Here is a 14,450-nt window from a genome sequence, read left to right as displayed (position 1 = left end):
CACACACACACACACACACACACACACACACACACACACACACACACACACACACACTAAACTGAACTTCTCTAAAATGCTGAAGGTTTGTCTGTGGTGATCTGAATCTGGTGTGTTACAAAGAGACATACAAAACATGCAGACCGGAGTTGGGAACCAATGGTTTAAGGAAAGTGGATATTCTTGCAATTTTTTAAATCTGCTTTTTTCCAGATCATTTTAAATAGTTCTACAGTGCAATAAACTATTTAAGTACAAATATTCCATGTAGTCTCTAAATTAATGCTTATACCAACTGCACGCATAATAATGTTATAAAGAATTTGCAAAAATTGTTCAAAATAGTTCTAGATCTGAATAGTTCTTAACCAGGGGGTCAGCAAATATCCTCGAGATGACCTTGACATGAAAATGACTTAAAATAAGACGAGCATTAAAATGGGCTAAACATGAAAATGGTTCTTATTTTATGGTTCTTATTCACCCACTCAACAACTGTTTATTCCTCGAAGAGCTACTGTTTTAGACAAAGTATAGCATGCCACACTGCAAAAACTGCGAAATATGTCATGTCAACAACTCGTAATTTTTTATAATTCCATAAAAAATGTAGAGATTTTTCAAAGAAAATCTGAAATGACCTTGGCCTCATTGCTGGCAACAGGTTTGGAAGGGAACTGAACCTCTGTGGCTTTCAGGATGGTGTTCTCCTGTAGGATGTCCTGCTGCGACTGGTTATGGCCAAATGGCTAGAAAAACAAACAACAATTTTGCATGGTTAAACATAACTAGCTCTAGTTCTACAGGGACCAGCTGCATAAACATAGCCACTACATCAAGACTGTTTGACCAACTAATAGTTAGCCAAGAAGTAATCAAACTTACTTTTTGGATTCAAATTAGACCATTGTCCCCTTTTATAACTGACTTTAAAAAGTTATGACCAGTCTTGCGGTTTATGCAATCGGCCAGGTGTACTAGAAATCAGGAAAATGACAGCTATTTTCTTTTTACACTGTAACCTGTAGATGCTACTGATAATCTTCCCATTTATTCAGATAATTGCTCCTCACCTTTCTTCCATAGAGGCACTGGAAAAATATGACACCGACAGACCAGACGTCCACCTTATTGGAGATCTTTGGAGGCTCTTTACCCACCACAAAACACTCCGGGGGTAAGTACCTTACAGCCGAAACCAGACACGATTGAGTTACATACTTTTAAAGGCAAAGGCCAAAATGCGAGTGGTATCTGTGAGCGTGTTACCAGTAAGTGCCTGCCCCTTGTGATGTCAGGTCCATCCCATCTACTCCATAGTTGTCATCGTCCATGATTTTAGACAGTCCGAAATCTGTGATCTTTATCTCTCCACATGCATTTCCATCTACCAGTAAAATATTCCCTGCACACAACCACACAGACAAAAATAAACACACAAGCACACACATTCCCTATACAGGATTATCTTCAATATCTTTCACATATGTGACCCGGGCCCAAAAAACCTTAAGTGTCAATTTTTCGAAATTGAGATGTATACATCATCCGAAAGCTGAATAAATAAGCTTTCCATTGATGTATGGTTTGTTAGGATATGACAATATTTGGCCGAGATACAACTATTGGAAAATCTGGAATCTGAGGGTGCAAAAAAATCAAAATATTGAGAAAATCGCCTTTAAAGTTGTCCATATGAAGTTCTTAGCAATGCATATTACTAATCAAAAATTAAGTTTTGATATATTTATGGTAGGAAATTTACAAAGTATCTTCATGGAACATGATCTTTAATTAATATCCTAATGATTTTTGGCATAAAAGAAAAATGTATAATTTTGACCCATACAATGTATTTTTGGCTATTGCTACAAATATACCCCAGCGACTTAAGACTGCTTTTGTGCTCCAGGGTCACATATGCATAACAGGGGTGGGTGGAAAAATAATATATATGCTACATTCAAAAGTTTAAGGTCAGAACGATTTTTTAAAAATAATATATTATTTTTATTCAGCAAGGCTGTATTAAATTGTTCAAAACTGACAGTGAAGACAGAAAAAAAAAATCGAATAAATGCTGTTCGTTTAAACTTTCTGTTGAAATAACCCTGAACAAATGTATCAGTTTCCACAAAAATATAAAGCAGTGCAACTGTTTTCAACATTGATATAAAGAAAAGTTTCTTGAGCAGCAAATCAGCATAGAATGATTTCTGAAGAATCATGTGACACTGAGGACTGGAGTAATGATGCTGAAAATGTTAATACATTACATACAACAAGAAAATAATAAATTCTCACAAATTCTTGTTTTTACTATATTTTTTTAGTAAAAAACAAACAAACAAAACAAAAACTGTACCAAGCCCAAACTTTTAAACGGTACACTGCTCTGCTTACACACATACGCTTACAAGCTTACAAGATACTCGCAAAAACATGAATAAAATTCCAGCATATTTAAATGTTATGAAAAGTAAAATAAGAGAATGTGTTCACCGGGTTTGAGGTCATAGTGTATTATGGGTGGCTTGATCTCGTTCAGGTATCGTAAAGCATTAACAATCTGCATGACGATAGAGCGAGCTTCTTTCTCAGACATCAGCTTGTGCTGTTTCAAGTAGAAATCCAGATCATTTCCTTCACAGTATTCCAAAACCGTACAAAACCTGCAAGAAACAGACACCCTCATGAAACGTGCGTCCGTCTCACGGATGCGCTCTGATTGGTCGGTGAAATCTGCAGGGCTGGAACTCACGTGTCTGTGTCCAGTGAAAAGTAATCGTACAGTTTAACTATTCTGGGATGATCCAACTGTTTATGTATTCGGTATTCCCGACAGGCGTGTCTGCAGAGAAGAGAGGCACAGGTTACCATGAGAGACCCAGACGGCCAGCGTCATGAGAGAAAGACGGACGAGATTTCCAGACATTTCAAGCTCTGTACCGAATACCAATTGGCATGGAAATACGGCCTTACATAACAATGTCCTCACACTGCAATATGAGCCTGCATGCCTATGCTACATATCAAGCACACATTAAAAAGAGAGAGAAATGGCTTTAAAATTAAAAAGAGCTTATTTAACCTTAACAGAATTTTCAGGGTTAAATACAGCTCCCTTAGCAGCATCTGTGGAAAGCTGTTGTTGACAATAATGTCTACCCTGTATATTAAGTTAGAGTGCATAATTCACTTTTTTTTCAATCTGAAATCGAATTAATTTCTTGGGGTCGATTGGCAGCATGCCACAGATGTATGAACATTTCCTTGAATAGCATCAAAGAGGAGGAACACACTTGTGGTAATTTTCTTTCTTCTCCTCTCTCCAGTTTTTGTTGAGCTGATGAATCTTCACAGCGGCGTAGCGTTGCTCAATTAAGTCAAACGCCTGAAGAGCAGAATAATGAATCAAATAACCCGTTTCTTTCTCAAAGGTCAGCTTATATCAGGCTCTGTTATAAATGAGGGGTGAAGATACCTTGTAGACCTCACTGAAACCACCTCGCCCCAGCAGATGTAGCAGCAGGTAGCGCTCATTCAGGGTGGGATGGTCCTTGAATCTGAGAAAGATTAAAACAATACAAAAAAACAAAAACAAAGAGAAACAGGAGAAAAGGGGAGGGTGGGTGGAAAATAATCATATAAAACTAAATCATGTTTTTGGTAAAAACAAACAAACAAGCAGAAAACATTATATAAAATGCTACAAATGTGTAGAATATGGACCTTTTACAGTCAGTAAACTCGTGTGTGTCCAGTACAGATGACACAAAATAACAGGGAAAAAGAAAGAAATATCAGAGGCTGAGTTCATCATAGTGTGTGTACATACTGCGAGCTGTCTTCATTGTTTATTCTTTTCAGCTCTCGGATGTGAAGATTTCGCACCCTCTCCAACCTCTCCAGCTCTGCCTGAATATCTGCCTCCTCCTACAAATACACAAACCAACATTTATACTTTTACATATTTTTATATTTCATATACAAGTTCTGCCACTTCTACTGATGGAGGAGATAAGGCGGCGGACAGAAAACAGTGGGTAAAGCTGATGAACACTATCTTTTTTTTTTTTTTTTTGAAAGAAATTAATACTTTTATTAAGCAAAGACACATTAAATTGATCAAAAGTAACAGTAAAGATGTTCATAATGTTACAAAAGAATATGCTGTTCTTTGGAGTACTTCTGCGGAAACGAAGACAGACATCACCTTCCCTTTTTCAATGGTTTTTACATCTTCTGAAATCACACAGGAGCCACTGAGCTTGTGCACTGACCTTTTTGAGATGACCGAGTCTCAGTTTGAAGATCTCCTCCTGCTCATGGTACTCCGCTAAAGTTAGCCTGCAGGAGCATCAGAGGAACAGGATTAAAAAACCTCCATGCATGCACTGGGCTAGGATGATCTGACTGTCAAAGAGTGGGAAGCAATCACATGATTCTGAAGGCGCTGATGCAATTTCTCCACAATGCTCACTTACAGACTTGTGTGTTGTAGCAGACAAAACGTTAGTAACATTTTGCTACTAATAAATCATGTCCTAACCATGCTGTTTATTTTATGTTAATTTATTCACATACAACTCATTTGTCTACACAACTTTTTTCAAACATTTAAACAAAAGCCTTTAGATCAAAAGGTTTTTAAGATGATCAGAAACACGTCAAGTGTGATATGTAATGATAGTAATGCTACAATCTGGTCATTTTATGGCATTTGGGAATTTTTTTCCAGCACTCACAGCTGAGGAAGGCTGGGTTTGAGGAAAGGGTCGTTCTCGGAGCCGTTCACAGCCTTGGTCTTGCGTGGTTTGGGCTCAGAGTTAGTGCTGGGCGACTGTGAGCTGCTGGTTAATGGGGGTTTTCTCTTAGCTAACAGTTTCCTCTGTCTCTCGATTTCTTCCCGTTGTTGAATAATCCATTCCTGCTGTCTGCAGAAAAACAGTCGATGAAAAACAGCTCATACAGGCAAATCTGTAATGCACTCACTTATAGATCTACAAAAGACCTACCATTGATGGGTGAAAATTTGATTAAAGACAAAGACAACTCTTGAGGGACTTTAATCCAATGTATTTTACAAGTCAAGTTATCGTAATGTTCGCACATGCAGAATAGTGTTTACTTTGAAAGGCTATAGAGGACTGCATGTGCAAATACAGAAGTCTACTTTGGGCTTCATTAAGCGTCTTACTTGACGAGGTTCTGGAAGGCGTAGCCGTCTGTCCACTGCTCTGTAAACGAGGCTCCGCGTCTCACAGTGGTGAAATGACCCAAACGCAGTCGATCCTGCATGCTCTTCTCCCGACACGCCTGCTTCTCCTGTGTGCTCTGGACAAATACACACACCTTTATAAAGATCTGAATCGCTTCTTATTTTACGGTGTTGAAACTATTAAAGCTTGTGGTTAAATGATGACCTTTACACATAAGCACTGGGTTTTTTTTTTTTTTACAACCAACAGCTAAAACTCAGATTTCTGAAATCTTCACCTTCTCAATCAGAAGTTTTTTGCTCATCGTGATGCACATGTTTAAACGTTCTTTGTACTTTTCTAGAAGCTTTTGCTGCTCATCAATTTGTCTCCTAAGATCACAGTTTGCCTGCAGGGAAGAGAAAGAAATTTTTTAAAATATATTATGAAAAATAACAACAAAGTTAGGGTTACACCAAGTCTGATGTAACTAAAATTTGCAGCAAATCAGATTCTGTAAGTCTATACATAATGAAAATGCACTCTAGTCACTCAAAAGATTTAAAGAGTTTAAATAAATAAATAAATAATATATATTTAACAATATCATGAATATTCTGATACATAATCATTTCTATTAATTAAAATAAATAAAAATGATTAATTTTCCTCCTCATCTCTTTTCTCACCCGCAGCAGATCGTCTATCCTGCCCTCCTTCTTCTCCAGGTCCAGGTTTTTATTGCTCTCTATAGCGGCCAGTTTCACCACCGTCAGGTCAGTCTACGGGAGCAAGACACAAACACACACAACTCAACACAACTTAATCATGATTGATATTCTTCAAATACAGTCATTTCAAGTTGCAGGGCTTCATTTGTTGTCAAAACATTTCCCTTTTCTTTTTTTGTCATGTGAAAACTCCATTAAAACAGTCATGGAAACCTTTTACCATGCATTAATCATTTATTACTTTCTTTTATTTGTCTAAAATGTGTACATTTTATTGTTTTATCATTATCCTAGACTCATTTCTTATAAATATTAAAACTCAATACATTTATGACAACCAAAAAACAAAAAGAAATTCCGCGTCTCACAGTGGTGAAATGACCCAAACGCAGTCGATCCTGCATGCTCTTCTCCCGACACGCCTGCTTCTCCTGTGTGCTCTGGACAAATACACACACCTTTATAAAGATCTGAATCGCTTCTTATTTTACGGTGTTGAAACTATTAAAGCTTGTGGTTAAATGATGACCTTTACACATAAGCACTGGGTTTTTTTTTTTTTTACAACCAACAGCTAAAACTCAGATTTCTGAAATCTTCACCTTCTCAATCAGAAGTTTTTTGCTCATCGTGATGCACATGTTTAAACGTTCTTTGTACTTTTCTAGAAGCTTTTGCTGCTCATCAATTTGTCTCCTAAGATCACAGTTTGCCTGCAGGGAAGAGAAAGAAATTTTTTAAAATATATTATGAAAAATAACAACAAAGTTAGGGTTACACCAAGTCTGATGTAACTAAAATTTGCAGCAAATCAGATTCTGTAAGTCTATACATAATGAAAATGCACTCTAGTCACTCAAAAGATTTAAAGAGTTTAAATAAATAAATAAATAATATATATTTAACAATATCATGAATATTCTGATACATAATCATTTCTATTAATTAAAATAAATAAAAATGATTAATTTTCCTCCTCATCTCTTTTCTCACCCGCAGCAGATCGTCTATCCTGCCCTCCTTCTTCTCCAGGTCCAGGTTTTTATTGCTCTCTATAGCGGCCAGTTTCACCACCGTCAGGTCAGTCTACGGGAGCAAGACACAAACACACACAACTCAACACAACTTAATCATGATTGATATTCTTCAAATACAGTCATTTCAAGTTGCAGGGCTTCATTTGTTGTCAAAACATTTCCCTTTTCTTTTTTTGTCATGTGAAAACTCCATTAAAACAGTCATGGAAACCTTTTACCATGCATTAATCATTTATTACTTTCTTTTATTTGTCTAAAATGTGTACATTTTATTGTTTTATCATTATCCTAGACTCATTTCTTATAAATATTAAAACTCAATACATTTATGACAACCAAAAAACAAAAAGAAATATATATATATATAAATATTTTTGCCCTCATTTACGCCACAACCAACAATTTTGGCTCTTAAAAAATACCAGCAAAATAAGTTAGCGTGATAATTAATTAATTAATTAATTAATTAAAAACAACTGCTAATGAGACTCTTGTTATTTATATAAATGTAAGTGCACTTATGCACAGTCCCACCTGAATACTCTTGACCGCCATCTGTCTAGAAGAAACCAAAGAGTCCCCAAAACACAGACTGGTGGGAGACGAGCTGCTCTGCCGGGTCTGAAACACAGCATTGCACAACATTAGACTGTGCAGTAATGCTGTAGTAACTGTAGTAATGAGAGGCACGCACAGGCAGTTTGTATTGTGGGAATATAGACAAGTGTTGTTGTGACGTACGTGTGTGTGTGTGTGTGTGTGTGTGTGTGTGTGTGTTCCTGAATGTCAGTTGTGTATGGAGCGTTTGCGTTTGAGACATGTTTGATCATGATAAACAATTATTGGACTGAAATAAGTCAGAACATTAGCATCGGTCTCGGATGACCCGATCATAAGTGGTCTGTGCTAAATACAAGTGTAAATGTGGTCAAAATTTTTTTTTTATCAAATGCTGCTGCACATACTGTAGTAGTTGGAAACATGCACTAGTGGTGTAAAGGTACTCAAAAATGTTCAGCGTGCAACTTGCCTTTGAAGTCAAGGTTCAGTATGTTTTTGGTACAGCAGGTTGAAAAAAAAGTTGAAAATTGCTTCTTTTTTTCTTTTTATTAAACAGTAGTTTACGGAGTATGGCTCTCTGTAAAAAAAATTAAAAGTCTGCCAATGCTGCTGCAAATGTTTTAGCAAAATGTATATTTTATTCAGAATTACTGTGCTCCCATTCTATTGCGTTGTCTTTTAGACCCGCATAGGTGCTTGTTCAGCGAAGTCTGTGAAGTTTAACAGAGACTAGCATCCTTTCATTTTCCCCTTTATTTTTCAGATGTGTTCACAATATCAAAGAATATCATCCTGGGGGGAACTCAGAATTTCAAATCACGTTTCGCACACACAAAAGTTCCACACATACAGTGGTTAAAAACAATGCTGCATTCATTCGGTATGTGTGCTGAACTGAAAGACCTGTACCAAACAAATACATGTACCATTACTAATTAGTGTAAAGAGCATCATGACATCAGCATGGAGCAACACACAGCCAAAGTTCAGTTAATACAGATACTCCACTAAAACCCTAAAGAACATCCTGCTCAAAACAGAATAACATAGTGATGTGTGGAGTGATGAAATCAGAGACCCTCCTTTTGAAATCCGATCACAAGTGTTCACGAGAGATGCATGCTGCTACCAGGTGTAACTGGTGGTGTGTCTCGCCTGCCCACTTGTGATCAGATCACCAGAGGCAGCTCTTAATACCAGGTGCAAACAGTGTGTGTGACGTACGCTGGATCCTGGTGCAGAGTGGGAATGTGAGTTCTGGGGTGAACGGATGACTGATGGTAGACCTCTTACTGGACTGGACCCATTACCTCCCTGAAACTACAGAGAGAGGGAAATAAACAAATCATATGGTTTTAAATCATCATCCATGTAAGCAGTTCTAGACACCACTCCACTGAACACCATATGGACTGTTTTTGTCCTTTTTGGAGTTTAACAGCCACTGGTTATTATATGCTTTCATTGCATGGAACAGCAACTTGGACATTGTGCTAAATATCAGCTTCTGTATCTGACTGAAGAAAAAGCATTTGCGTTTGGAATGACATGAGGGTGACTAAATGATAGAAAAGCCATTATGGTAGAACTATTTTAAGGTGATTCCATAATATTTTCAATGTAAAAACACTTTCTGCTTTTCCAGCTTAATGTGGAGAGACAATTAGAAGAACACCACTCTTAAAACAGTGTTCGGTTTGAGCATCCTGATATAGCAAAACTGCCTTAAATTTGAATCAGACCAGTGGCAGACAAGGAATGCATTCAGGAAACCCGTTATGAAAAATATGCCATATTATTTTCGCAATATCGCGTCATTGACGCTAGTAGCACCAAAATGATAGATTACTACAAAATTAAAAATTCAAGCACATTATATTCAATAAATGTAATTTTTTTAAATAAAAAAAAACAAAAAACTTGTGTCTGAAAAACCTTTCATCAATGTAAAATGTTGCACCACCTCTGAAATGACTTTGATGTAACCAATAATGCCAGGTGGGAATAGATTCTTAATTATATTTATTTATAAAAAATACTACTCTTCACTATCCAATCACATCACAATTAAAATGAAGTCCACCCTACATTATTTCCATGCAAATTTTCTGTTTTGCTTGAAAATGTTATGCTAACTGTGCTGCAAACATGATTTCATGTTTTTAAAACAACATCATCCAAGCTGCAATCTCTATATATCAGTTACGCTTTCATTAAGCCGATGATTTATCATATGCTTTCATTAGCTTCCCCTCAAATTACTGACAGATACTCACATCAAAATAATCACTAATTTTGGGTCCCCGAATGACAGACTTCCCTATGAGAGAAAAGTACAAAAAAGACATATGATTAAGCATATTAAGCTAAACATAAAGAATATACTAGAAAACAGACAAGACCGACAGACAGACAGACCGACAGACCGACAGACAGACAGAGAGAGAGAGAGAGAGAGAGAGACAGAGAGTAGAGAGAGAGAGAGATAATCGTTTACCCTGACTGCTCTCTGATTGGTTGTCAGCTTTCCTCTTCCTGCCCCGTGATGATTCAGAGTGCTTCTTTTCAGGAGTCTATAAATGGGAGACATTACATTCAGACACCATTTGTTATGAAATTATTCAGGTCTTATTTTGCACCCGATGCACAATAACGCTGGCCTCAGCAAGCACTGAGCACCACATTTAAATTCATAGTCTCCTGAGAGCAAACAGTACAATCTCTGAACATCAGCTGAGAGTATAACGAGACATATTGTGTGTCTTCAAACAGTATTTAATGACTCTCGAGTCTAAATGACTCTAAGAATATCCCTAATGTGAGAGTGCATAATCCGGGGCCTGGACCAATAATCACAATCTATTTTCTCTCTCGCTGGGGAAAGGATGCAGAAATATCCTGATCTTTTCAGCACAGACAAAGAGGGGTGTGCTGCCAAGGGCATCTTTGCATTCTGATCAGAGAGGAGTTCTCGCTCACTGGCTTGGGCTGAAACCTCCACGTCTGCCACCAAACTCCAGCGCACACACCAATGCTATTAAGAGATAAACTGAGTCCTACACACACGGTTAATCTAAAAAAAGAAATGCTATAATCTCTTTATAGTTGTGAAACCGAAAGAGAGTGCTTCTAAAATAGATGTGGTTAAACTCCACCCTGCATATTATACATGGCTCCTTCATATTAATTTCTCATAATCTGAGTTTAATTTGAGGTTATCGTAAAACATGATGAACTCTTGTGTGGGGAAGGCCAGTGCGTTTCTGGAAACTGCGTCACGTCTCTCCAAAGAGAGGAGTGTCGATGTGATTGAACCAAGAGCCTCCAAAAGCATCATTTGTGTCTCTTAAATTCTCACATGACGGGGACAGAGAGACTTACTGAATACGCAGGAGAACTTCCTCTTTTCCCATCTGATCCCTGCAACAGAGAAAGAGGAGGAAAGAATGAGAGAAGAGGAAAAGGTAAAGGGAAAGCAAAATTAAATGAGAGAATGAAAGATAAAGGGAAAAGGAAATGAGGAAAAATAAATAAAATGAGGAAGGGTTAAGGAAAATTAAAGGACAAAATGTAAGGACAAAGGAAAATGGTAAGATTAGAAAAAAGGCAAAAGGAAAAGAGAAAATAAAAGGCAACAGAAAACAAAAGAGGAAAGGATAAGGAAAGAATTAAAAGAAAAATATAGAAATAAGGATGACAAAGGAAAGGAAATGAGAGAATGGCATGAAAAGGGAAACAAAAAGGACAGGAAAATGAGAAAGGAGAAAATTAAAGGACGGGAGAAAGAAAAAGAAAAGAGAATAGGAGATGAGAAGGAAAGGAAACAGAGAAACAAAAGAGGAAAACACAGGAATACAAGCAGGATGCAGAAAATACAGGAAAAGGGCAAAGAAAGGAGGAAATGAAAGTAAAAAGAAATATGATAGGATATGATAAGAAAAAGGGAAGGAAAGAGAAAAGGAAATGCAAAAAGAAAAGAAAAGAAAAGGAAAACAAAAGAGGAAATGGTAAATAAATGAAGGGAAAAGGATAAAGAAAAATTAAATGAAAAGAAAAGGAAAAAGGATAGAATGTAAGAAAAGGAAGAGAGAGAGAGAGAGAGAAAGAAAACAAAAGAGGAAAGGCTAAGGAACAGAAATGAAAGGGATAAGGAAAATGAAAAGGTAGAGGAGAGGAGGAACAGGGAAGTGTTTTTAGATGCGAGTGGGTCAGGAGCTGCAGACTACAGGACAGGACTGAAGCTGCTGTTTATAATTAGCCCTCAGTGACAATGACAGAATGTCATGGTGGCCCTAACGAGCCGGCACAGCCTGATATTGATGTTCTGCACGCTCCACACTGGCATTTTTGGGTCACAACGGCCACAAGCTCAGAACAAGCAACACAAAGAAACACGCTCACCATCAGAGAAAATCTACCACCGCTGTGAGACAATTACTGAAGCTGCAGTATAAGATGCTAACGAGATAAAGGCAAACATAATTCAATGCATCAAAAAGAGAACAATCTGTGCTTCTTCATCCGTCAGTCTTCATTTGATAGAAGCTATAGAGGAAGACACTTCCGCACACGAAGCTTTCTGAAATACAAAGATTACATAATCTTCATTCCTGTCACTGAAAATGGAAATCCTTGATATATACATATACTCAAATCCATCATGAATATGCAAATCATCCTGCATTAAATGAGTCGTGTGCTTCAGGCTGCAGGTGTTTTTATGTCAAAACTGAAACCAAGCCGTTCACACAGAATGCATATTTATTAGGGCTGCAACTAACGATTATTTTTGATAATCGGTTAGTTGGCCGATTATTTTTTTGATTAATCGGATAAAAATATATATATATATTTTCTTTATTTTAATTTTACTGACAAAAACACTATTCCACATTCTGCCCAATGTCCTTCAAACAAATGTGCCAACTGAATGCTATGAAAACATACAGTGCTTAACAATTTATTAGACCACCTGTCATAAGAGAAAACACAAATATTTTAGGAATCTGTCAAAAAAATTGTTTAATTCTAAAAATTTTGTAATTTTTTGGGCAAATAAACTGAAACAACTAAATAGTATTTATTCACATAATAACAAAAATGGCCTCCTTTGCCTTTGATAACAGCTTGCATGCTTGCTGGCATTGTTTATGTACTTTTTGACTAATTAGGTATCTGAATAAAAAAATAAAAAAACACTATAAAGCACTTGACAATTTTTTTTCTGCCTTTCTTTCCCAGATAACAGCAATAATTATATTATAGCATTAAAAATAGCCTACATAATTATATTATAGCATTAGAAATGGCCTACTACTGTTACTAAAGAGCTTACGCATATTGGAGGACTAACCAATACAGAAAGCTAAAAAATGATTTTGGTAATTACCAATACTGTTAGTTAAGAGCAGCAGTGGCACACACCTTACAAAATTGGTTAAAAACCTTACATGAATTTGTTTTAATAAATTTGTTAATCACTGTAGGCTATAGCCTATAGTGAATATAGTTTAAATCTCAAGGTCAAAAATTAAAATAAGAAAGATAATAAAGACGAATAAAATCACAGTAATGTTCTGCAGGAACACGCGTCGCGTGCACTTTGATCACAGTCAGTCTCCTCTTACTGTCATTTATTTATCCTGTAAAAGCGTCTGACATTTATATTCAGACAATCACACGCTGCTGTCCCTTCACAGTTCCTACTCTCATAAATTACTCGCACTGCATGTTGACTTTTAAACCTAAATTTAATGTTCAACAACAGATATTTCAGCACAATTAATGTTTTTGAGCCGAATATTGTCTCACTCTCTGTGTTCCGTCTGTTTAACATGCGTGCCCGCCACATCGGCGCTCTTTCAGTAAAGATTTCAACTTAACGCAAACTGTCAGGGCGGGCCTTTATGCAAAAATGGAAAGGTTTTAATAAATTTGTTAATCACTGTAGGCTATATAGTGAATATAGTTTAAATCTCTAGATCGAAAATTAAAATAAAGACGAATAAAATCACAGTAATGTTCTGCAGGAACACGTGTCGCGTGCACTTTGATCACAGTCAGTCTCCTCTTACTGTCATTTATTTATCCTGTAAAAGCTTCTGACATTTATATTCAGACAATTACACGCTGCTGTCCCTTCACAGTTCCTACTCTCATAAATTACTCGCACTGCATGTTGACTTTTAAACCTAAATTTAATGTTCAACAACAGATATTTCAGCACAATGAATGTTTTTGCGCTGAATATCGTCTCCCTCTCTTCTGTGTTCCGTCTGTTTAACGCGCGTGCCCGCCACACCGGCGCTCTTTCAGTAAAGATTTCAACTTAACGACTGTCAGGGTGGGCCTTTATGTAAAAATGGAAAGGCTTGCGTGAATTTGTGACATTTACAGATAAGGATATGACCGTTAACTGAAAGGTTTTTGCACTGAGGACGCACACATGTATCTGTCAAAGCGCCTGACAGGGCAAGCCATTACGCTAATGCATTAAAATAAAGATTTCTCATGTTTTGGGCAGCTTGGATCACGTACTTTTCCTGCAGGAGCTCATTCTGTTTCCTACAATATTTTTAAATGCATTTTGTCCATAGAAATGCGTCATTCGGTGCTGTAATTTGATGCGACCGGCTGCAGTTGTGCAGACCCGACTAATCGATAATGAGAATCGTTGTCGATGATTTTCATTATCGATAATAATCGATTTTATCGATTAGTTGTTGCAGCCCTAAACAACAGTAATGCAATGTGTGTGATATACTCCCACTGACTGCAGGACAAATAACAAACACAGTAAATGGTAAAATCTCCTAATAACTTCCATTTCAACATTTCAAGACATCGGGTGCTTTCACACCTGGCCTGTTGTTTCGGAACCTGGCGCGTTTCCCCCCTTAGCTCGGTTCGTTTGGGCATAT

At 37.0% G+C, this 14,450-nt stretch overlaps 1 protein-coding gene across 1 annotated transcript in view; it reads right to left on the bottom strand.

Moving 5' to 3' along the window:
- Window positions 1-14,450, bottom strand: part of LOC107671313 (serine/threonine-protein kinase tousled-like 1-B) — a gene marked incomplete at its 5' end in the record, with an annotated part of 64,287 nt that overhangs the window by 3,092 nt on the left and 46,745 nt on the right. Inside the window, 18 exons of the mRNA XM_016464206.1 lie at window positions 642-749; window positions 1,074-1,185; window positions 1,270-1,405; window positions 2,503-2,672; window positions 2,762-2,851; window positions 3,303-3,394; window positions 3,485-3,566; window positions 3,839-3,936; window positions 4,284-4,350; window positions 4,749-4,937; window positions 5,201-5,337; window positions 6,535-6,645; window positions 6,926-7,018; window positions 7,504-7,590; window positions 8,755-8,850; window positions 9,807-9,850; window positions 10,028-10,103; window positions 10,912-10,950. Coding sequence (XP_016319692.1) covers window positions 642-749; window positions 1,074-1,185; window positions 1,270-1,405; window positions 2,503-2,672; window positions 2,762-2,851; window positions 3,303-3,394; window positions 3,485-3,566; window positions 3,839-3,936; window positions 4,284-4,350; window positions 4,749-4,937; window positions 5,201-5,337; window positions 6,535-6,645; window positions 6,926-7,018; window positions 7,504-7,590; window positions 8,755-8,850; window positions 9,807-9,850; window positions 10,028-10,103; window positions 10,912-10,950 — 1,827 coding nt within the window. The remainder of the gene's footprint in view (window positions 1-641; window positions 750-1,073; window positions 1,186-1,269; window positions 1,406-2,502; window positions 2,673-2,761; window positions 2,852-3,302; window positions 3,395-3,484; window positions 3,567-3,838; window positions 3,937-4,283; window positions 4,351-4,748; window positions 4,938-5,200; window positions 5,338-6,534; window positions 6,646-6,925; window positions 7,019-7,503; window positions 7,591-8,754; window positions 8,851-9,806; window positions 9,851-10,027; window positions 10,104-10,911; window positions 10,951-14,450) is intronic.

The sequence above is a fragment of the Sinocyclocheilus anshuiensis genome, unplaced genomic scaffold (genome assembly GCF_001515605.1).
Source record: "Sinocyclocheilus anshuiensis isolate Anshui unplaced genomic scaffold, SAMN03320099.WGS_v1.1 scaffold284, whole genome shotgun sequence".
Classification (NCBI taxonomy): Eukaryota; Metazoa; Chordata; class Actinopteri; order Cypriniformes; family Cyprinidae; genus Sinocyclocheilus; species Sinocyclocheilus anshuiensis.
This window is presented reverse-complemented; position numbering and strand designations above follow the sequence as displayed.